The sequence below is a fragment of the Schistocerca americana genome, chromosome 1, assembly GCF_021461395.2.
Source record: "Schistocerca americana isolate TAMUIC-IGC-003095 chromosome 1, iqSchAmer2.1, whole genome shotgun sequence".
Taxonomy (NCBI): Eukaryota; Metazoa; Arthropoda; class Insecta; order Orthoptera; family Acrididae; genus Schistocerca; species Schistocerca americana.
Genome location: NC_060119.1, coordinates 183,925,612 through 183,948,413, shown reverse-complemented (window position 1 = coordinate 183,948,413; position 22,802 = coordinate 183,925,612). Strand labels below are relative to the sequence as shown.

The 22,802-nt window shown below is 39.1% G+C and overlaps 1 protein-coding gene across 3 annotated transcripts in view; it reads right to left on the bottom strand.

Annotated features, from left to right (window-relative positions):
• Window positions 1-4,346: 4,346 nt before the first annotated feature.
• Window positions 4,347-22,802, bottom strand: part of LOC124544859 (organic cation transporter protein-like) — a 189,997-nt gene continuing 171,541 nt past the window's right edge. For 2 of the 3 annotated variants that reach the window (XM_047124668.1, XM_047123965.1), the window contains exons 9-12: window positions 18,096-18,310; window positions 16,298-16,479; window positions 7,329-7,465; window positions 4,347-4,732 (exon numbers count right to left, since the gene is read on the bottom strand). In XM_047124668.1, the coding sequence (XP_046980624.1) occupies window positions 4,666-4,732; window positions 7,329-7,465; window positions 16,298-16,479; window positions 18,096-18,310 (601 nt within the window). In that variant the 3' untranslated portion in view covers window positions 4,347-4,665. The remainder of the gene's footprint in view (window positions 4,733-7,328; window positions 7,466-16,297; window positions 16,480-18,095; window positions 18,311-22,802) is intronic. The other variant, XM_047125045.1, reaches the window with a different exon arrangement.

Sequence of the window (22,802 nt, the reverse complement as noted above, 5' to 3'; positions counted from 1 at the left end):
TTACTGGGACACTCACCAGTGCCTGCGAGTGCGGCGAAAACGTAAATAATTTTATCAAGACAAAAACTGACGTGTAATGGAAACAGTGGCGCATCAAAACTTCATTCACGGGAGAAGATCCATGTCATGTATTCTGCAGGACAGTGCTGGCTTGGCACTCGGAAACTGTCGAAAACTTAACAACAACTGCAGCACTAATAAATGCTTCTTTCCCACAAGCGTAACCATCTGCAGCGGGAAACAAATATTACGTTGGTTGTGTGTATGTTTCATGTACTACGTCGGAGATGCGTAGCAGAGCTGACTCCTGCCAACAAGCGCGGGGGACGAATATCATCGCACTCCGCCACGCCCGGCCGAGACAGAAACGCATCGCCAACCGTGCAGCCTATCAGCTGATTCTGATGTTCCGCGACGGCGAGAGACACGCTGGCGTCGAGCGGTCGTTGACCTCTCCGCAGCCGCCGCGAACGCCGAGCACCGAACACACCAACCGACGCCGTCGCGAGCTAAACGTCGCGGCGTAGATCATCAACGACACCGCAATCAATTGTTATAATAACCTCATTTCTTTGCATAGTGCAACAAAAAAATATTTGTAATGTATGCACATCCTGTACTCCAATGACATCCCAGAAACAATTAAGTGAAAGTGACCAAAGCAGTTAAGTCTGTCGCTCCGCCGACGTTTTCCCCAGGGTTTCCCTACGGCCGCGCCAAATGGGGAGCGAACAGTTGACACCCCTGGGACTTCAAATATTCCGGACTAACTCGTGATTGTATACCTTTGAACACTGCAAAAGTTGCAACCCTAAGAAGAAGCAGCCAAAATGAAACTAATTGTATTCTATGTCCTTTTGTACATAACTGTATACGTAACCAATTGTATATTATATTGTTATGTAGATAACTTCATCCGTATTACACTTTGTGTACAACACACCTCAGTAATTACAACGGTTTAAACATACGATGTGACATATGTAGACTGTGAAAGAAAAATCTGCGTGTGGACACTGTGGACATGAACGACGGAGTATTTATGTCAAAAAATACTAACATTTTTCATGACATAAACATTTCGGGGGGCAATATAGCGTCCCCAGTGCTATATTACGAAAAGACTTAAAAAACAGTATTTATAAAGAAGAGACATTTAAAAATTGAATAATATATTTTTATCATGTAGCCGTAAAACAATAATTTCTCTGTCTAAGTTTCGAATGCAAAGAAATACAACAAAGTGATCTAAAGAGACGACTAGATACGCTCTTTTGTTAATTTTTTAGTCGTCTTCACTTCTTCTCTTGTCTTGATTGCGTGTAGGCGGACATCTTGCGAGTGCTGGCAAATGTAAGCATATTTGTATGAGTTAAACAGATAATATATTCATTCAATCTTATTGTGCACTTTTAATTTGTAAGAGGTGATCCCGATTTCATGTCCGCCTTCCTTGAATTAACCTGCATTCAAGTAATTTACAGTTCAACAATCGCAGCGGCCGATGCAGCCAACGACGCCATTACGTGGCAATATTAACTTATGAAAAATTAGCGGTTGCGAAATAGTCGCCCACTACTAAATAACATAGTATTAATTTTTCTCCACAGCCGCACGAAGTGCAGAAATACGTAGCTTTAAGGTTCTAATTTTCAGTACCATAGCCGACAGCCAGAGCCAGGACTCCGACTACGTGGCAATGGTTAACGGAGGTAAGAAAAAATAATCTCGCGCGTGTGTGGGCCGTAGTTGTAATTAACAACTAAAGATCTTTTGCTTTAAAGTGAGCTGACTAGCTGAGGAAATTAATATGAAAAGTTTATTACATTGTTCAGCTTATATACTCATGTTTTAAGATTCAGCGAGTCTAACATTCATTAAGGTAACAAATAATTTGAGATTAATATTGTTAAAAAGGAGAACTTCAGGAAAGCATTTAATCGTAAATCAAAATTAAATGAAATATCATTTTTATTAAAGCCCACCACGTAAGTCGGCAACAATCAAAAAATAATAACAATAATAATATATTAAATTACGACGGCCGACGGACGCGAGACTGGTCAGTTAAAATTTGTGTGTGTGTAAACATCTTTTTTCACCCTTTGAACACACAACACTTTCAAACCTGAATGGCAGTTCACTTCATTAACTTGTTCACTGGAAATGGTAGCTCTTCCCTCTGTTTCTGAAATCGAATGATGTTACATAGTGGTTAGCAAACTGGACTCACATTTGGGGGGGGGGGCATCAGTTTAAATACCTGTCTGGCCATTTTCCCTAAACTGAAGGCAAATGATGGGTCATTTCCTTCAACGTCAATTTTCTTCACCAATTTGAACTTTGTTACATCTCTTATGATCTCATAATCTATGAGATATTAAGCCCTAATCCTGCTTCTAATTCTAAAAATTACAGCATTTAACAATCTGCTGTAATTTTTCTGCTCTAAATGATGTTTGTGGTGTTTAATCTCCAAGGGCTGTCTATGCATGATGCAATAGAGAAGCAACTATGCCACCATCTATTTTCCCTCAGAATCGTCAGACAACATTCACTATTATTGTAGAAAACCTACTACACTGCCACTACATTGTTTATTTGCACAAAGGTGGTCACCAATTTTGTATTTCACAGGACATTTATAAAATTGTGTCACACTCAAAATAGGGTCAGTTGAATCTAATGCGTTTGTACCAATGTTTCATCCACTGATGGGAACATATTTTAAAGTTTTCTGAAGCATTGTTGAATACTGTCTCTAACAATTTTTTTTCCACTTCTTCTGTGTCATGAAAAGTCTTGTTTTGTGTCTCTTTTCATTCTACAAAACAGGAGAAACCAAAGGCAGGAGTGGGAAGGGGGGTTATCCACTCAGCAAGGTGGATATGAAACTGTTGTAATTTTTACATATTGGTCTATTTTAAGGAATTTCAGGTTATGTCTTCATGCATATAAATTAACGCAATTTATGTTTTATTATATGCAATGTGCCTCAGTTTATTGAAGCATCATCAGTGACAGCTTGTGCTGATGTTAAACAACATGTGCCGTTGCTTATATGCTAGAGAAGCTGTTCCTCTGTCTACAAAATTGTAAACACTTGGCAACTCAGCACATTCACTTTTTCCATATTATTATTATTATTATTAATTATGTATATTGCTTATTTAGCTGCAGAAAGACATAGCATAAAAATCATAAGTATAACACTATAATTTTGATTTTGCTTGGAAATGTAATCTCAGCCTTATGTGACTAAAATTATTGTCATGGTGGTAGAGACAAACATATGGGCATCTCAATGCAGGGAGTTTCCTTTTTTGTGCTGTGATTCACACAATAGTGTTAGCAGTGGAAGGTTAAAATGTTGGTTAACTGTGGTACCTGATAGAACAAAATCGTGATAGCCGATCCCCTTTGTGCCAAAGAATTTCACATTGCTTGTCACCTATTTCAGTTTCCTGCTGAAATAAATTGACTGAAATGGAGTAAAACAAGTTGAAATCTGTGAAGACCCACTGGCATGAACTGATACCAGTGATTAGTAAAAAATGTCGTGACATGCTGAACTTTGAATGTATTTAATATGCTGTGACAGCTGAAGCTCTGATGACTCAAACCTGCTCAGTACCTCAACTTTTACTCATTCCATTGCTTTTAATGCACATTTTGTGATTTCTGATTCCGCACAAGTATTCTCCCACTTTAACAATTATTTTTCTGTTGTTGGAGTTTAAGGTGCTCGATATTTTGTTCTCCAATGCCCAACAGTGATTCTATTGTCTCTTCAACATTGTCAGAGGTTTCTTGGGAGAGCCTCAATGTGTCACTGCATTCATACCACCTACAACTGATGCAGTGGAATAGTAACTCAAAACATTGAAACACCACTCCCAGGCTGACTAAACTATAGCAACATCCACATTTAACATACATTTCATTAATTTTCTTATGTTTAAATTTCAGTTCTTCTGTGATGCCCAGAAAAATCAATACTATGCAGACTAATACCCTGGTAACCTAACTGTAAAGCGCAAATTACTTTTATCAAACAAATGGATCACAAATATGTAGGTCTTAGCAAATGATAAGAGCAATATAAACATACAATTTATGATATTTTTGGCTGTAGAGTGTCTGCATTGTAATAAAAGTCATTACTTAATTACACAATTATTTCCATATGTTCTCACAATCATTAAATATTTTTCCACACAGATGTTTCACTTAATTGCAAGCATGAGAGAACAAGCTGTTATCATTCTGAAAATGAAGAGGTTGGAATATCTCGAAGGTCTAATAAAATCCATATGGTTGTGAAATATCAATAATGCAATGCCCGATGATATAAAAAGTTGGTTTATTGATCAGTTTGTGCTTCTTGAAAATATTCTCATTTCACAAAATAGTGCCAGAGATCATTATATGCATTATGTAAAAATCTTGTACTAAAAGTTATGGCTAACATATAATTCAAAACTGCTCATAAAAAATCATGGCATGAGATATCCGAACAATGTAAATACAGTGTGCATATATCACCAATTGAAAGACCACTAAATTAAGTATTTTCGCCATTTTGCTTTATACATTTGTATAACACATTGAGTGCTTTGTGTACAATGTCCATCAGTGCATATAATTCACAAATTTTCACGTCTTTCATTTCTCGCTCTCTTTGGTCTCCAAAAGGACATCACCATTAATGTCTTGTTTATCATCAGTTACCCTAGGGGAGAAGAAGAATAAAAAGATGTATCCATAAATTCATTCACATAAAAAAAGAAAGTGAAGAAAACAGTAAAACAAATAAAAAGGTAACACAGCTACAAGAAATGTACCAGTATTCAGTGAAACTGTTAAATCCCTGCTGAAGATGTAACAAATGATGGAATGGCTGACATGCAAAGTAATGAAAGGAAGAAGTTGTATTTAGTTAACTATAACAATTTTTTACGAAATATTACAGCCTCACATAGGTTTTTTTTTTTTTAATTCAACTATTCTTCGCATTTCACTCATATAAGTGCCTCTCTCTGTAATACTGATGCATTACTACATTCTTGTTACTAATTATTTAAGCTAAGGCAAAGAGTTTCTTGTACTAAAAGTACAAATGTCTGCTTGTGTCTGTGTATGTGCGGATGGATATGTGTGTGTGTGTGCGAGTGTATACCTGTCCTTTTTTCCCCCTAAGGTAAGTCTTTCCGCTCCCGGGATTGGAATGACTCCTTACCCTCTCCCTTAAAAACCACATCCTTTTGTCTTTCCCTCTCCTTCCCTCTTTCCTGATGAGGCAACAGTTTGTTGCGAAAGCTTCAATTTCGTGTGTATGTTTGTGTGTCTATCGACCTGCCAGCACTTTCGTTCGGTAAGTCACATCATCTGTGTTTTTAGATATACTTTTCCCACGTGGAATGTTTCCCTCTATTATAATTATTTAAGCTGGTTTACAAAATGATGAAAGTGTACTTTTACTAGCTGATACAGACCACAGTAGTGTTTCAAAATGCAGAACTATATATGAGTAAATTTATAATGTTTTTTGACCACCTGCAATAAATGACTTATTGACAGAAGTATTTTATAGATTAACACAAATATTGCTTATAACCACTTAATTCTTCATTACAATTTTTGAAATGTACCAGTATTTTAAAAATTTGTTATTTATAGCTGTATAATCTTTTATGTAAAAAGGAACTCTGTCACTGTTCTCATATTACTAATGGAGATTCCTGTTTGATAGTTAAAAACCTATCTGTGAAAGCTACAACATGGACTAATTCAGAATACATAGAATATGGTAAAAAGTACAAAACATATCAATTTCATGAACACAACAAATGGAAAGCAGTCAAATGAGGAAAAAGGTAATGAATAATTACCGTAAACTAATTTTTATGAATGCAATAAATGATTATCACAAAAATGATCTTTGCAAAATAACAAAATATCACTTCTCAAATATAACATAGACCTAAAATAAGAATTTATGCATCAAAAACCATTTAAATGACTGTTAAAAGTTTCTTCCAGAAAACCAAACACAATATTAGCCTCCAAAACATTTTAAGAAATCATGTTTCAGGCACATAAAGCTCATGGTGAAGCATCGAAAGCCTTCTAAATAAGTGTAATTTGATGCAACATGACAGTATAAATGATGGCAAATTAAAGTAATGAAAAATCTCAAGTCTCGCATTTTCTCCTTTGCCACAAAAAAAGGAAGAAACACGGCAGAAAATCTAAAAGCTTTACTTTTATTGTTGTTTATGATGTTTTAGTCAGCCACATTACCATGTTATTCTATGTGGAAGTATCTGAAACTAAAATTATGTCCAGCACATGGGGGAGAGCAGGAAATATTTGCATTGACAATATAATTCTAGAAAAAGTCAATGAGTGTACCTATCTTTACTAGCTCATAAGTATTAAGCGTAATGTAAGACATGAAATTTTATGTCATATCAAACAAGGATGGCAAGTTTTTTGGGAACATTCAATGGCCTTCAGATCAAAGAAGTAAATAAATGTAGATAACAGTTTATATGTGTTGAACTAGAGCTCTGAGACTTAGACAATAAATGAATTCACAAAGACCTCTCAATGGTTGAAAAACAAGGCTTTAAAAAAAATGGGCACGTGACATATGACCTGTTACTGACAAGGGAATGGTCAGATTCATCATGTACAAATCTGCTCTGACTTTTTTGTAACTCAGAGTTAACCTCAGTTAAAATCCACGAATTACAGCTGTCAACATGAACTGTAAATTACTTAAAAAATATAATGAAATGTGAATTTTATAGCTTAGCACTTGCAATTAAGAGAATGACAAACCTGCATGTCATTATCTGTTATTATGGAGAGCATTGTGTGCATGGGTGGGGGAGTGCAGCCATCTGGTTACCACAGCAGCATTACTGACAAGGAATACAGACAGCTTCAAGATTTTGTTAAATAGAAAAAAAAATGGCATTTCTTTCGATTTCTGATAAGTGTTTGGAAACACACATTTTTATATTAGTTCAATGAAGACATCAAAAGAAAACATACAAAAAGGTTATGTGATATCAAAATGGTTCTTGAACTCTTAGAAGAACATCTGAATATATACAAAGTAGGCCAAGATTACACTGGCTGGGAAGAACTGTTGAAAGTGTACCTCAGCATGTGGTTTGTAGAGTGCCTCAATTTACGACAGAAATGGTTACAGGAGTAACATTCAGGCAAAATAAAAGGACTGTAATATGTAAAGAAATTCACAAATTTTGCACATCAATCACTTATAGGTGCATTAAAATTGGATCAATTGTTCTTACTTTCCAAAATTTTCTCCTTCTGCTATAGTGTCTGGTAATTTCTGATTCATTGTTTCTGGAAGTAAAAGTGCAGTAACTCCTGCTGCCAAAGATAGAGCACCAAATATCAGCAAAGGTAGTGGCTGCCAGTATTCAGCCTGAAAAAAAGTGGAATTTATCATGTGTATTTTTGTACAGTACAAAATCAAACAATGGGAAACCTGGAATGGAATAACAATATTATGAAAAATACAGATTGCTACTTGCCACATAGAGGAAGCACTGAATGGTAGACAGGCACAGTGAAAAAAAAAAAAGAAAAACAGCAAGATATTATTAGCTATTGGATGAAGTCCTTTATTACAAACGGACAAAACAAAACACACACACAAACACACACACACACAGTCACTATCATCTCCAGGCACTAAGGCCCAATGGCAACTGCATCCAAGGTGAGCAGTGACCTTTGCTGGTGTTGGCACTAGAGATACACAGGAGGCCTGGGGTGGGGAGGATGTGAGATAGCAGGGTAGGGGTAGAAGAATCCTAGTGCTGCCCGTGTGAGCATGCAAGCATGTGGTGAGGACAAAACAGCAGGTTGCTAGATGCAGCATTGGGAGGCTGTGCTGGTAGTATGGGGGCAAAAGGAAGAAGAGATAAATAAAGAATGGAAAATACACTCCTGGAAATGGAAAAAAGAACACATTGACACCGGTGTGTCAGACCCACCATACTTGCTCCGGACACTGCGAGAGAGCTGTACAAGCAATGATCACACGCACGACACAGCGGACACACCAGGAACCGCGGTGTTGGCCGTCGAATGGCGCTAGCTGCGCAGCATTTGTGCACCGCCGCCGTCAGTGTCAGCCAGTTTGCCGTGGCATACGGAGCTCCATCGCAGTCTTTAACACTGGTAGCATGCCGCGACAGCGTGGACGTGAACCGTATGTGCAGTTGACGGACTTTGAGCGAGGGCGTATAGTGGGCATGCGGGAGGCCGGGTGGACGTACCGCCGAATTGCTCAACACGTGGGGCGTGAGGTCTCCACAGTACATCGATGTTGTCGCCAGTGGTCGGCGGAAGGGCACGTGCCCGTCGACCTGGGACCGGACCGCAGCGACGCACGGATGCACGCCAAGATCGTAGGATCCTACGCAGTGCCGTAGGGGACCGCACCGCCACTTCCCAGCAAATTAGGGACACTGTTGCTCCTGGGGTATCGGCGAGGACCATTCGCAACCGTCTCCATGAAGCTGGGCACACCGTTAGGCCGTCTTCCGCTCACGCCCCAACATCATGCAGCCCGCCTCCAGTGGTGTCGCGACAGGCGTGAATGGAGGGACGAATGGAGACGTGTCGTCTTCAGCGATGAGAGTCGCTTCTGCCTTGGTGCCAATGATGGTCGTATGCGTGTTTGGCGCCGTGCAGGTGAGCGCCACAATCAGGACTGCATACGACCGAGGCACACAGGGCCAACACCCGGCATCATGGTGTGGGGAGCGATCTCCTACACTGGCCGTACACCACTGGTGATCGTCAAGGGGACACTGAATAGTGCACGGTACATCCAAACCGTCATCGAACCCATCGTTCTACCATTCCTAGACCGGCAAGGGAACTTGCTGTTCCAACAGGACAATGCACATCCGCATGTATCCCGTGCCACCCAACGTGCTCTAGAAGGTGTAAGTCAACTACCCTGGCCAGCAAGATCTCCGGATCTGTCCCCCATTGAGCATGTTTGGGACTGGATGAAGCGTCGTCTCACGCGGTCTGCACGTCCAGCACGAACGCTGGTCCAACTGAGGCGCCAGGTGGAAATGGCATGGCAAGCCGTTCCACAGGACTACATCCAGCATCTCTACGATCGTCTCCATGGGAGAATAGCAGCCTGCATTGCTGCGAAAGGTGGATATACACTGTACTAGTGCCGACATTGTGCATGCTCTGTTGCCTGTGTCTATGTGCCTGTGGTTCTGTCAGTGTGATCATGTGATGTATCTGACCCCAGGAATGTGTCAATAAAGTTTCCCCTTCCTGGGACAATGAATTCACGGTGTTCTTATTTCAATTTCCAGGAGTGTAATTATGTAGGTGCACTGCCAGGATGAAAGGCATGCGTGTAGGGATGTAGGGAAGACGTTAGGTAGGTGGAGCACAGGGACTAGCAATGGTCAAAGTCAAGGGCTTACAGGAATGAAACATATGTTGCAGAGAGAGTTACCATCTGTGTAGTTCAAAAGAACTAGTGTTGATTGGTAGAATCCACATGGTACATGCTGTGAAACAGTTGTTAAAGTCAAGCATATTGAGTTGGGTGGCATGTTAAGCAACTGAGTGTTCCAGCTATCTCTTGACCACAGTCCGGCAGTGGCCACTGATATGGATACACAGGTCATGACAACTTAGAACGAGGCACAGTGGTTGCAGCTTGGTTGGTAGCTTGCTTGGCTTCTTTCACAGGTGGCTCTGCCTCTGATGACGTAGGGGATGGCTGTGACAGGATTGGCACCAGTTATAGTGGAACAATATATATGACAGGATTTGCATCTAGGTCTGTCACAGGGATATGAGCCATGGAGCAAAGGGTTGAGTGGAATAGGGATGGACAAGGATATTGTGTAGGTTGGGTAGGCAGCGGAATACCACTGCAGGAGGGGTGGTTAGGATAGAGGAGAGGATATTTCTTATTTCAGAGCATGACAAGAGATAGCTGAAAACCCCAGCAGAGAACATCTGAACAATATGTTGGGAATGGCAAGTGACCAGGAAGACAAGTCATGACAGACCTTTTTCTGGACATGGTAGGGGGGTTAACTTCAGTCTGTGAAGGCCTCAGTGAGACCCTTGGCATCATTGGAGAGTGACTGCTCATCACTAGATACAATGAGCAAGGGTGGCTACGCTGTTTGGAAGAGCATTTTTGGTGTGAAATAAATGGGAGCTGTCGAAAAGGAGGTTCTGTTGATGGTTTGCAGCTTTCATGGGGATGGAGATACTGGTGTAGCCATCCTTGAGATTGTGGTCAACATCAAGGAAGTTGGGTTAAGAAGGGCCAGCTGAAGCAGCTACAACTAGATGACTACTCTGCAATTCACATTGAAGTGCTTGGCATTGAGTTCATAAAATGACTTTGTCACAACTACTCTACTGTTCCTCTCAAACAGCACATAGGAAAAGCTAACACTTAAATCTCCCATGCAAGTTCTGGTTTCTCTTACTTTATTATGATGATCATTTCTCCATATGTAGGTGGGTATCAACAGAATATTTTCACATTCAGAGGAAAAAGTTGATGATTGAAATTTTGTGGAAAAATCTCATTGCAATGAAAAAACACCTTTGTTATAATGATTGCCAACCAAGTGTAGTATATCTGTGATGCTCTCTCCCCTATTTCATTATAGTACCAAATGAGTTTCCTTTCTTTGAACTCTTTTGATGTCCTGTGTTAATCCTGTCTGATAAGAATCCTATACTACATAGCAATACTCCAGCAGAGGAAAGACAAGCGTATTGTAGACAGTCTCATTAATGAACTAGTTGTATCTTGTTAGTGTTCCACCAATAAAACACTGTCTTTGGTTCAACTTCCCCACAACATTATCGACATGATCATTCCCATTTAAGTTGTTGATTATTCTAATCCCTACATATTTAGTTAAATGGACAGTAAATGGGGGAGTAGATGTTGAGGTTCTGGCAGAATGTGGAAAGCACATCCTCACTCTCTGTCCATATCATGAAGATGTCTTCAGTGAATTTGAACCAGATGAGGAGTTTGGATTCTGGGTGATTAGGAAGGATTCCTCTAGATGGTACATGAATAGACTGATACAGAATGGTGAGATGAGAGTGCTGACAGCTAATAGGTAATATTACGACAGCTAATAATATCTAGCATATTTTTTCATTGTGCCTCTATTTTCTATTTTCACAGCAAAAATTAGTACAAAAACATAGCAAGAAGAGTTCTTTTTTTGCTACTTAATATCAGTTTCACCTTTGCTAAGCTCTGCATGTCTAAAAACATAATTTTTACCATGGCATAAATTCCTTGTCAATCAGAAAGTTTGCACCATACATGGCGAAATACATCTTAATACTTCAAGAAGAAGGCAAGAGCATTTCACCTACAATAAGATGCAGAGAAAGAAAAAGAACATCTGTTAAAATTAGTCTTTGTGTTGATGACTGCTTTACTTTTTATTAATGGAGTGTGGATACATTTTCTTAGTGACTTGAATATTTTTCTAGTATAGTACTGATGAATATCTTATACAATGTGAAAATAACAAAACTTTTCTCTGGTGCTAACTCTTCATGTTTAGCAGGAGCAAGAATTTCTTGTGAAGTTAAGTACGTAAGTTCTCAGTGTATTCCACACTCTGGGAGGATTTACTTGGATGGTAACATAAACAAATAGATTTTATTAAAATCTTATATCCATATAAATGGTTTAACACTTTTGGTGTAGCATCCTGCACAGTGTCTTCTTGGACAAACAAACAAATAAACAGCTGTACTGTGAGTCCGACAAAGTAAATGAAAAGGTTGCATTTCTCTGAAACATAAAGCAATTGCGTGATTCTATACAGGCCAGCAGGGCTCTGAAATTTGCATAAACCAAGACAGGGGCTACTACACAGTAACTAAATGACTCTGAAACCGATCTCCACTAAAGGTGGATGAAACAGCCATGACCATCAAAAATAGTGCTCAGAAATGGACAACAAAAAACAGATGTAAATGCTTAACTATATCAGAAAATCAACACAGGAAATGTTGCTATGTAATCAGCACATGCACGTGGCAATAACAGATAAAGATTTTTCAGGATGTATCAAGGTGCACAGAGCATTTTCATTACTGGGCCTTTTTACTGACTATGAAATATACGACAAAAAGACATAAGGATAAATCCCAGGCAGGCTGGGTTTATATCTATAGAACTAAAACTATGCCATCATAACTTTACTTACTGTATGCTGGACAAGTGTAAAAATATACAGTCAGTTCCACAAGAAAGCGCACGCCATAATTTTAAATGTAACGTCTGCAGCGTCATCTCTGGTAATGGTCTCGAATTTGTAATCAATGGACTTTTACACAGTGTACAGATAATCAGTATGAGAGCTGAATGTTTTGTTTTCTTAATTGCAATTTAAAATGAGTGCAAAATACCTGAAGCATCACGAGACAGTTTTCCTTGTGAATCATCCAAAGGGCCAAAGCTTTCATATGGAGCTGCTGCTAAAATTATTAGAGAGTCAGAGACATTCATTGTGAAGTGGGTCAAATGATATTTAGAGGTTGGAAACATGGGTGATTTACTGGACAGAGGACTAAGGTGTGGGTTCCTGTAGTCATGTCCTAGTTCATGAACCAAGGGCAACGTATGAGTGGCCAAGTAAGTGGTCCCGACAGTCGGGATACCAGCTACTTTGGAATAAGGCTGGACATCTCGGACATATTCTGAGTCATGGTCACCTTTGTGCTCATACGGCAAAGACTACCAAATCCACCGGTTAGTCCCTCAACCGTTAGGGGTAAAACTCAATGGGACTCGGGGCAAGCAAGGCTACCAACCTGCTTCCCTGGTACTTTAAATATGATGCTGGCAACAATCAGAGCAAAATGCCTCGGACCTTTGGAGGTGACGGAGTCCCACCTCTAACTGACAAACCAGGGACTCCTAAGATATGACTTGACAAACAAATGGTAATGAGATGGGGAGCCATTAATATCAATGGGGGCTACTCTGGGAAGAAGGTAGAGCTGGCAGAGGCTGCAAGTAAGATGGGGCTGGACATTTTAGCTGTTAGTGACATTTGGGTAAGGGGTGAGAAAGAAGAGGAAGTGGGAGAATACAAGGTCTACCTGTCAAGAGTCAAAGCAGGAATAGCACAATGGGGTGTAGGGCTTTACATCAGGAAAGAAATGGAACCCAGCGTAGTTGCAGTAAGGTATGTAAACGAACGACTGATGTGGATAGATTTGACAGTGTCTAGCAAGAAAATTAGGATTGTGTCAGTATATTCACATTGTGAAGGGACAGATCAAGATAAGATGGATAGTTTTTATGAGGCACTCAGTGATGTGTTGTTAGAGTAAAGAACAAGGACAGTGTTCTGCTCATGGGTGATTTTAATGCCAGGATTGGAAATCGAACAGAAGGGTATGAAAAGGTTATGGGTAAATTTGGAGAGGATATGGAGGCCAACGGGAACGGGAAACAACTCTTGGATTTCTGTGCCAGTATGGGCTTAGTAATCACAAACTCCTTTTTTAAACATAAGAACATTCACCGGTATACTTGGGAAGGCAGGGGAACCAGATCTGTCATTGACTATATAATAACAGATCAGGAATTCAGGAAGGCTGTGAGGGATACACGTGTATTGAGAGGATTCTTTGATGACACTGATCATTATTTAATCTGCAGTGAAATTGGGATTGTGAGGCCGAAAGTGCAGGAGGTCAGGTCCATATGTAGGAGGATAAGAGTGGAGAAACTTCAGGATAAGGAAATCAGGCACAAGTACATAACAGCGATCTCAGAAAGGTACCAGTTAGTTGAATGTAGTCAATTACAGTCATTGGAAAAGGAATGGACAAGGTACAGGGACACAGTACTAGAAGTGGCTAAAGAATGTCTTGGAACGGTACTGTGTAAAAGTAGGATGAAGCAAATAGCTTGGTGGAATTACACAGTCAAGGCAGCCTGTAAAAGGAAAAAGAAGGCGTATCAAAAATGGCTACATACTAGAACTCAGGTAGACAGAGAAATTTATGTTGAAGAAAGAAACAAAGCCAAACAGATAATTGCAGCATCCAAGAAGAAATCTTGGGAAGACTTTGGAAACAGGTTGGAGACTATGGGTCAAGCTGCTGGAAAACCATTCTGGAGTGTAATTAGCAGTCTTCGAAAGGGAGGTAAGAAGGAAATGACAAGTATTTTGGACAGGTCAGGAAAACTGCTGGTGAATCCTGTGGATGCCTTGGGCAGATGGAGGGAATATTTTGAAGAGCTGCTCAATGTAGGTGAAAATACAGTCAGCAATGTTTCAGATTTCGAGGTAGAATGGGATAGGGATGATGATGGAAATAGGATCACATTTGAGGAAGTGGAGAAAATGGTCAATAGATTGCAGTGCAATAAAGCAGCTGGGGTGGATGAAATTAAGTCGGAACTCATCAAATACAGTGGAATGTCAGGTCTTAAATGGTTACACAAGATAATTGAAATGGCCTGGGAATCAGGACAGGTTCCATCAGACTGGACAAAAGCAGTAATCACACCAATCTTCAAACATGGAAACAGAAAAGATTGTAACAGCTACAGAGGTATCTCTTTAATCAGCATTGTGGGTAAAATCTTCTCAGGTATTGTTAAAAGGAAAGTGCGAGTATTAGTTGAGGACCAATTGGATGAAAATCAGTGTGGGTTTAGGCCTCTTAGAGGTTGTCAGGACCAGATCTTTAGCTCACGGCAAATAATGGAGAAGTGTTATGAGTGGAACAGGGAATTGTATCTATGCTTTATAGATCTAGAAAAGGCATATGACCGGGTTCCTAAGAGGAAGTTATTGTCTGTTCTACGAGATTATGGAATAGGAGGCAAACTTTTGCAAGCAATTAAAGGTCTTTACATGGATAATCAGGCAGCAGTTAGAGTTGACGGTAAATAGAGTTCATGGTTCAGAGTAGTTTCAGGGGTAAGACAAGGCTGCAACCTGTCTCCACTGTTGTTCATATTATTTATGGATCATATGTTGAAAACAGTAGACTGGCTGGGTGAGATTAAGATATGTGAACACAAAATAAGCAGTCTCACATATGCGGATGACTTAGTTGTGATGGCAGATTCGATTGAAAGTTTGCAAAGTAATATTTCAGAGCTAGATCAGAAATGTAAGGACTATGGTATGAAGATTAGCATCTCCAAAACGAAAGTAATGTCAGTGGGAAAGAAATATAAACGGATTGAGTGCCAAATAGGAGGAACAAAGTTAGAACAGGTGGACAGTTTCAAGTACTTAGGATGCATATTCTCACAGGATGGCAACATAATGAAAGAACTGGAAGCGAGGTGTAGCAAAGCTAATGCAGTGAGTGCTCAGCTACGATCTACTCTCTTCTGCAAGAAGGAAGTCAGTACCAAGACTAAGTTATCTGTGCACCGTTCAATCTTCCGACCAACTTTGTTGTATGGGAGCGAAAGCTGGGTGGATTCAGGTTACCTTATCAACAAGGTTGAGGTTATGGATATGAAAGTAGCTAGGATGATTGCAGGTACTAGTAGATGGGAACAATGGCAGGAGGGTGTCCACAATGAGGAAATCAAAGAAAAACTGGGAATGAACTCTATAGATGTAGCAGCCAGGGCGAACAGGCTTAGATGGTGGGGTCATGGGAGAAGCAAGGTTACCCAAGAGACTCATGGGTTCAGCAGTAGAGGGTAGGAGGAGTCGGGGCAGACCAAGGAGAAGGTACCTGGATTCGGTTAAGAATGATTTTGAAGTAATAGGTTTAACATCAGAAGAGGCACCAATGTTAGCACTGAATAGGGGATCATGGAGGAATGTTATAAGGGGGCTATGCTCCAGACTGAACGCTGAAAAGCATAATCAGTCTTAAATGATGATGATGAGGAGGAGGAGGAGGAGGACTAAGGTGCTATAATTGATAATGACGGCAATTCAATTAACTATTAGGTAATTGTGCAATTAGTAGTAATATGTATTTTCATGTGAACATGTATTTATAATAGTGTCATTTATTTCATACAAATAATGGCATAGACTGTCTTGTGGAGTTAACTGTACTTAAGTTTGAAAGGTTTAACTAGTTCAGTTGAAAAACAGTGCTGTAAACAAAATTAATGTATCGATATACTGAAAATTGACTTAACAACTATAAGAATAAACTTTTTTAGTTCTTTCTTACTGGTTACTGCAGATAAATTTATCAGTTTACTTACCAAAAGATTAACATATGGTGCAAGTATGCCTCCCACTCTAGCACATGTTGAGCTAGCACCAAGAGCAACATTACGAATAACAGTTGGAAATTGTTCTGCTGAGAATATGTACAATGTACCATATGCTGCTGTTATACCAAGCTTTCCAATCATGGCAAATGTGATTATCAGCCATGTCATATCTAAAAGTGAAAAGATGCAGTTAGTCAGGATACACACACACACACACACACACACACACACACACACACGTGATTCTTCAGTTTCTTGCTACACATTTGCTGATTGAATGTACACGCATGGACTGTTCAGTCACAGTACACATGATTTATTTTGCAGTTCTCTATTTTAATTTCCATAAGCAGACATAAAAATTTATATTCAAAGCTTGTGTTATTATATTTATATACACTTAGAAAGAATTAACAACCAAATACATAAAAATGTGTTCATTCTCTTTGGGTGTGAAAGCTGATATAAGAGAAGGGTCATATAGACGACGGCGAGAAAAAAAGGTACAACATGGTGAAGATTTCATATGAAACTGTTTGTCTCCTTCATTCTAAAACTCACTCCCACATTCCAAATGTTTGAATCTTCTTTCTGAGTGTCTTAACCGTGTTATTATTACTGATTTCAAGTTTCACAATGAATGGGTGGAAACCCATCATTTATTACATAATCTCAACCTTTTTTATCATAACATATTTTTAATGCCATTTTTCTGGAGGTATTTATCTTATGACTGTGATACAACCCCATTTAACTGAACTAAATGGGGGGAAGTCATTTCAGATAACAATTTTTTTTGTTTTAGCCATGAACATCTAATACATACTGCAGTATTTTGTACTATACATATTTATGAGAGCTTTCAGGATCGAATGAATTCCAAAATCTCTTTGTTGGCAATGCTTATGTTCTTCATTATGATTAAAATTACAGTTACAGGATTACAGTACATTAATATACAGTATACTGTATTTCATACTTTGCAGCATAACACAAAAACCAAAACTTGCAACAGAAGAGAAATAATCACTCAAATGTACTATTGTTGGTAGTGTAGGTTTGTTTAGACCAGTGAGTCGGTGGGTAAGTAACCCAAAGGGAGATGTTCACCTCTCCCTGTCAACCACAGCCCAGCAGTCTCTTGTCTCAAATTTTTTCTGTCAGTACAGTATTTTTTTCCAATTGGTGATTTTTGTTGTTTCAGATAACCCATGTTTCGGTTGACCTGAGTTCGGTTAACTGGGCTTTACCGTACATCTGTGCACATCAGGTCTGGCAATACAGAAAATGTGTGTGTAACCTTGGTCTTCATGGGAACTATTGCACTCTGATATGTACTCTGTCAGTAAATGTTTGAGTACTAGCAATGTTCTGAATTTATTTCCATTCATGTGTGCTTGTGTGCAACACTCTGTGACCACTGCAGCTCAACCCTAAGCCCACGAGACACCAAAGAAATAAGTGTTCTGATGATTAAATTAGCTTTGGCAGTGTAGATGCATTGTGTTGATTTGTGACAATTTAAAGTGATTTTTACAGCATAAAATAAATACTTTGCATTCTGTTTTTATTTATATGTCCAAGTAGCCATATTTATTTATTCATCCATCATAAAAGAAGTAACAAGAAAATCCCTACACACACACACACACACACACACACACACACACACCAGTGATGAAAACATGATAAATATTATAGGAACAAAATGTGTAAGAATCCACGCACACAACAGCTTTCTTTTTTCTACACTACTCTGTTAAAAAACATACAGAAAAATACATACTATAAGGCACAAAAAGTGTTAAAAGGAGAGCAGCACCAGCTAGAAGCATTGTTCCACACATCAATGTTTTACGACCCCATCTATTCAGGGTACACAATAAAATTATATTTGCTGGAAATTCTACTGCTCCTGCTATGAAAAAATTGAGATAATCATTTCCTCCAAGATTTGATGTGTTCCATGACAAACCATAATACGTGCCACTTATGACAAACCTGTAAAAAAAAAAGTATGCATGAACATATATACCAGACATCAGTTGAATTTGAACAATAAGATACTGTAATTATGTTGGTATTCTCTCTTCATTAATCCTACACATTGGTAACATGAACTTCTGGCTGCAAGTAAAAATGTTTGTCAGTGTTGCCAATATTTGGTGGCCGTCTGGAACTGCGCGACTGCTACGGTCGCAGGTTCGAATCCTGCCTTGGGCATGGATGTGTGTGATGTCCTTAGGTTAGTTAGGTTTAAGTAGTTCTAACAAGGGAACCTCCCCATCGCACCCCCCTCAGATTTAGTTATAAGTTGGCACAGTGGATAGGCCTTGAAAAACTGAACACAGATCAATTGAGAAAACAGGAAGAAGTTGTGTGGAACTATGAAAAAATTAGAAAATAAACAAACTGAGTAGTCCATGCGAGGATAGGCAACAACAAGGAGAGTGGGACTGAAGGGGCGCGGTGGTCCCGTGGTTAGCGAGACCATCTGCGGAACGGGAGGTCCTAGGTTCAAGTCTTCCCCGAGTGAAAATTTTAATTTTTTATTTTCAGTTTATGTGACAAACTCTTACGTTTTCATCACTTTTTTGGGGGTAATTATCACATCCACAAGAAAACCTAAATTGGGCAAGGTAGAAGAATCTTTTTACCCATTCGCTAAAGTGTATAAGTTAGGTGGGTCGACAACATATTCCAGTCATGTGACGCACATGCCGTCACCAGTGTCGTATAGAATATATCAGATGTGTTTTCCTGTGGAGGAATCGGTTGATCTATGACCTTGCAGTCAAATGTTTTCAGTTCCCATTGGAGAGGCACGTCCTTTCGTCTACTAATCGCACGGTTTTGCGGTGCGGTCGCAAAACACAGACACTAAACTTATTACAGCGAACAGAGACGTCAATGAACGAACGGACAGATCATAACTTTGCGAAAATAAAGAAAGTAAAATTTTCAGTGGAGGGAAGATTTGTACCAAGGATCTCTCGTTCTGCAGTTGCTCACGCTAACCACAGGACGACAGCGCTCCTCAGCCCACAATTTCCTTGATGTTGCCTATATTGCTCATGGACTACTCAGTTCGCATATTTTGCTTATTTTTTTCATAGTTCCACACAACTTCTTCCTGTTTTCTCGATTGATCTGTGTTCAGTTTTTCAAGGCCTACCTACTGTGCCAACTTATAACTAAATCTGAGGGGGGTGCGATGGGAAGGTTCCCTTGTAAGTTCTAGGGGACTGATGACCTCAGATGTGAAGTCCCATAGTGCTCAGAGCCAATATTTAACATTTCAAAATACAATACATTTGTGTAACTCATGCACTTCACATTCAATTTTAGTGACTTTAGTTAAGGCAACTGAGAATCCAAACACAGATGCAAGCATTGTGTAAATATTGAATCAATGTGGACACAGAGTTATTTACCTCTATCTGACAGTTCACCTCAACAATAATTAAACTACACTGTATCTTACAATTTGTACTTTGTTATGATTAAGGCTCTATTAATTTTGGTGGAGATACTGTGTATTCTACTGGACTGTGAAAAACCTTTTCTCATCTAGTGACAAACCTAGGCACAAACTTGCCAAACTACTACTAAAATGAGTGTAATAAAAATGGAAGAATGCATGAAAATGAACTACCTGAATTCCAACAGCACACTGGGTTCCCAGTGTTCTTTAGACATGTTTGCAAGGAGCCAAACAAACAGTTGGACAAGCATATTCAACATGCAAAAAAAGTGTCATTATTTTCAGAAAATAAAGTTTGCTGACATTATAAATATCTGACTTAACGTGACTGCTGATAGAAAATACATATAGCCTAGTAAGTGATGCGGCAAAACAAAAGAGTCTAAATCCCACAGCATCATTTGATAATAGACTTACCGGTGAGACAAGAATGCTCATCAGAACTCCCCTCAGGTAACAGATAAATGACAACAGAGGCTGCTTGTCATTGAAAATGATTTGAATCAGAAAATATCTGTCTGTCCAGTATCAAACATCAAGGGAATACTGGGTATCATCCAGCCCTCGGCTAGAAAGAGAGCTGTGTGCCACTTGTGGAAAACCAAGTACTTCAGAAATATATATTGAAAATAATAGCTACTGACATGATTCAATCATGTTCACATTTAATTCTGATGAGAAAGAATGACTGCAGTGTGCAGTTCTTTGTGGATTATTATGCATCAGTTAGATAATTATTCTCTCCTCTCCCACTGACAATATCTTGTGTTGTTTGAGGGGAGGAGGCAATTATTTCTTATCAGTATCTACTAGTATATTGAAGCTGCTAATCAGAAAATAACCGCCTCTCATGCTGGCAGCCCAATACAGTGCCACTAGGAATACGTAATGTGCCAACCAACTCCAAAAGCATTCTTTTTTCTATTTTTCAGGACTACAAGACTCATTAATTCTAAATGTCTGTCCGTTTACCTGTTTTTGCTGTCAGTTTCAAGAAAGTAAGTAGATGTTTTATCTGTATTTGTTTGATGTAAGTAGAGGTTTAGACTGTTTTGTTCAACACAATAATTATAACAGCTTTAACTGATCTATTAAGATTACATTTTTTAAGTAAGTGTGAGAGAAAAACTTATAACTGCTAAAAAAGTATTTTAATTCATGTATCAAAACTTGAAATTAGAATCTCAATCAGATAAAATTATGGGTAGTTTAATTATTGCCAAACAGCTCTTCTTCACTTCTGTAAATAGGTGCATGGAACAGGTCTTAGCACTTGCACCTTGAAACTCGTAATGTTGTTACACATGACCTATTGGAATGAGAACAGGAGTCAAATAATAATGGGCTAGGAAATATTACCAATTGGTAAGCCTCTTTGAGGAACACAGCAAGAATCCATGGAAGGATATTTGCAACAAAGTGCAGATGTAGAGCTTGTGGTACATGTGATCAGATTGTTTATATCTGGGATTTTGTCAAGTCACATGAGTGATGCTTCCTCCAGCTTTTCAGAGAAGTTGTTATTGAAGGATGGTCCACTGCACAGAAGCCAGCAACTGTTGTGTTATTGTTGCAGTGTTGGCCTAGTAATGTCATGAGAGAGCAGCACATTTCTGATCATGTCACTCCATGTTTTTGACCAGCAGGACTCCTGAAGTTGATAATGAAGATTGCAGGATTAATGGTCAAACATTTCTGGAGGAAATCAACCACTAGACAACCATGCCTTGACTTTCATCAGTACCCTCTACCTGATCCTTCATTATTCTACACTGATCATGTTTTTTCAGTGCTGTTATGCTGGGTCTAAGTTTCATTAAATATGATGATTTTTACCAAAAGTATTTCATTTTATTATTTGTCCTTTGTACGAGAGGAACAAGAAATTTCAATTACAGCATATTTTTGATCTTCACTCGAAATCATAACATTATAACCTGTCTCTCCACACATTGCCAACCCCTTCCAAATGACTGACTGCCACCACCACAGCTAAAGTGTGACGGAGATTATGAGTACAATTTAGTGTTGAATGCCTTCATCAAGTTCATAGATAGCCCTAATGTTCTGTGCTGTAGTGCCAGTGGGTGGTGTAACTGACGTGCTCTTGTTCTTTCTTATTATACCAGTATCTTGCTGAGGGCAATGGAAAGGTTCTTACCTCAAAATGAGGCAATAAATAGCAAAATAAATGTCAAAATTAACATTCAAACAATCGATACTCCCAAGTCGGAACATCAACAATATAAGGAAAAGGTAGATTGCTTCTTACCAAGAATATGAAATGTTAAGTTGTTGACAGGAGCAACAAAAAGACACTCACTCACTAGCTTTCAGCCAACGACTTCATCAGAAAACGAACTGAACACACAGTCATTCTCACGCGCAAGCACCCTCACACACATATGACTGCCATCTCTGGCAACTCGAGCCAGATGTGTGCATGAGATGTACTTTCTTGTGTGAATGAATGTGTATGTGTTTCCTATTCTCAAGAGGATTTTGGCTGAAAGCTAATGTGTAAGTCACAAAGAAATTACAGACGTTGGCTATGAGTGGGCTTTGATTTATGTCAAAGAGAAAACTAGAAAATTTGTACTGGACTGAGATTCTAACCCAGATCTCCTGCATCATCCAGACACAGTGGTCATTGCAACTGCATAGACCACTCTAGCAACTTATTCACATGTTACTAATGTACCAGGTGCAGAAGTATGAAACAAGAATTTGGTTGCAATAATTAAGCATCTGTTGTTTGAAACTGATAAACAATATTTTATTCAAAATAATCTACATTGCTATTTACACATTTCTCCCACCTCTCTGGCACACTATGAATGCCACACCTAAAACAACAGTTCTTCTTTTGAAGCGAACCAGGCAGCGAGCCATTTTTGTAATTTTCATATGGATTGAAGCATTGTTCAGTGAGAGCTTGTTCCAGTGATGCAAACAGATAATAATTGGATGGAACCACATCTGGAGAATAAGCTGCATACCATAGTATTT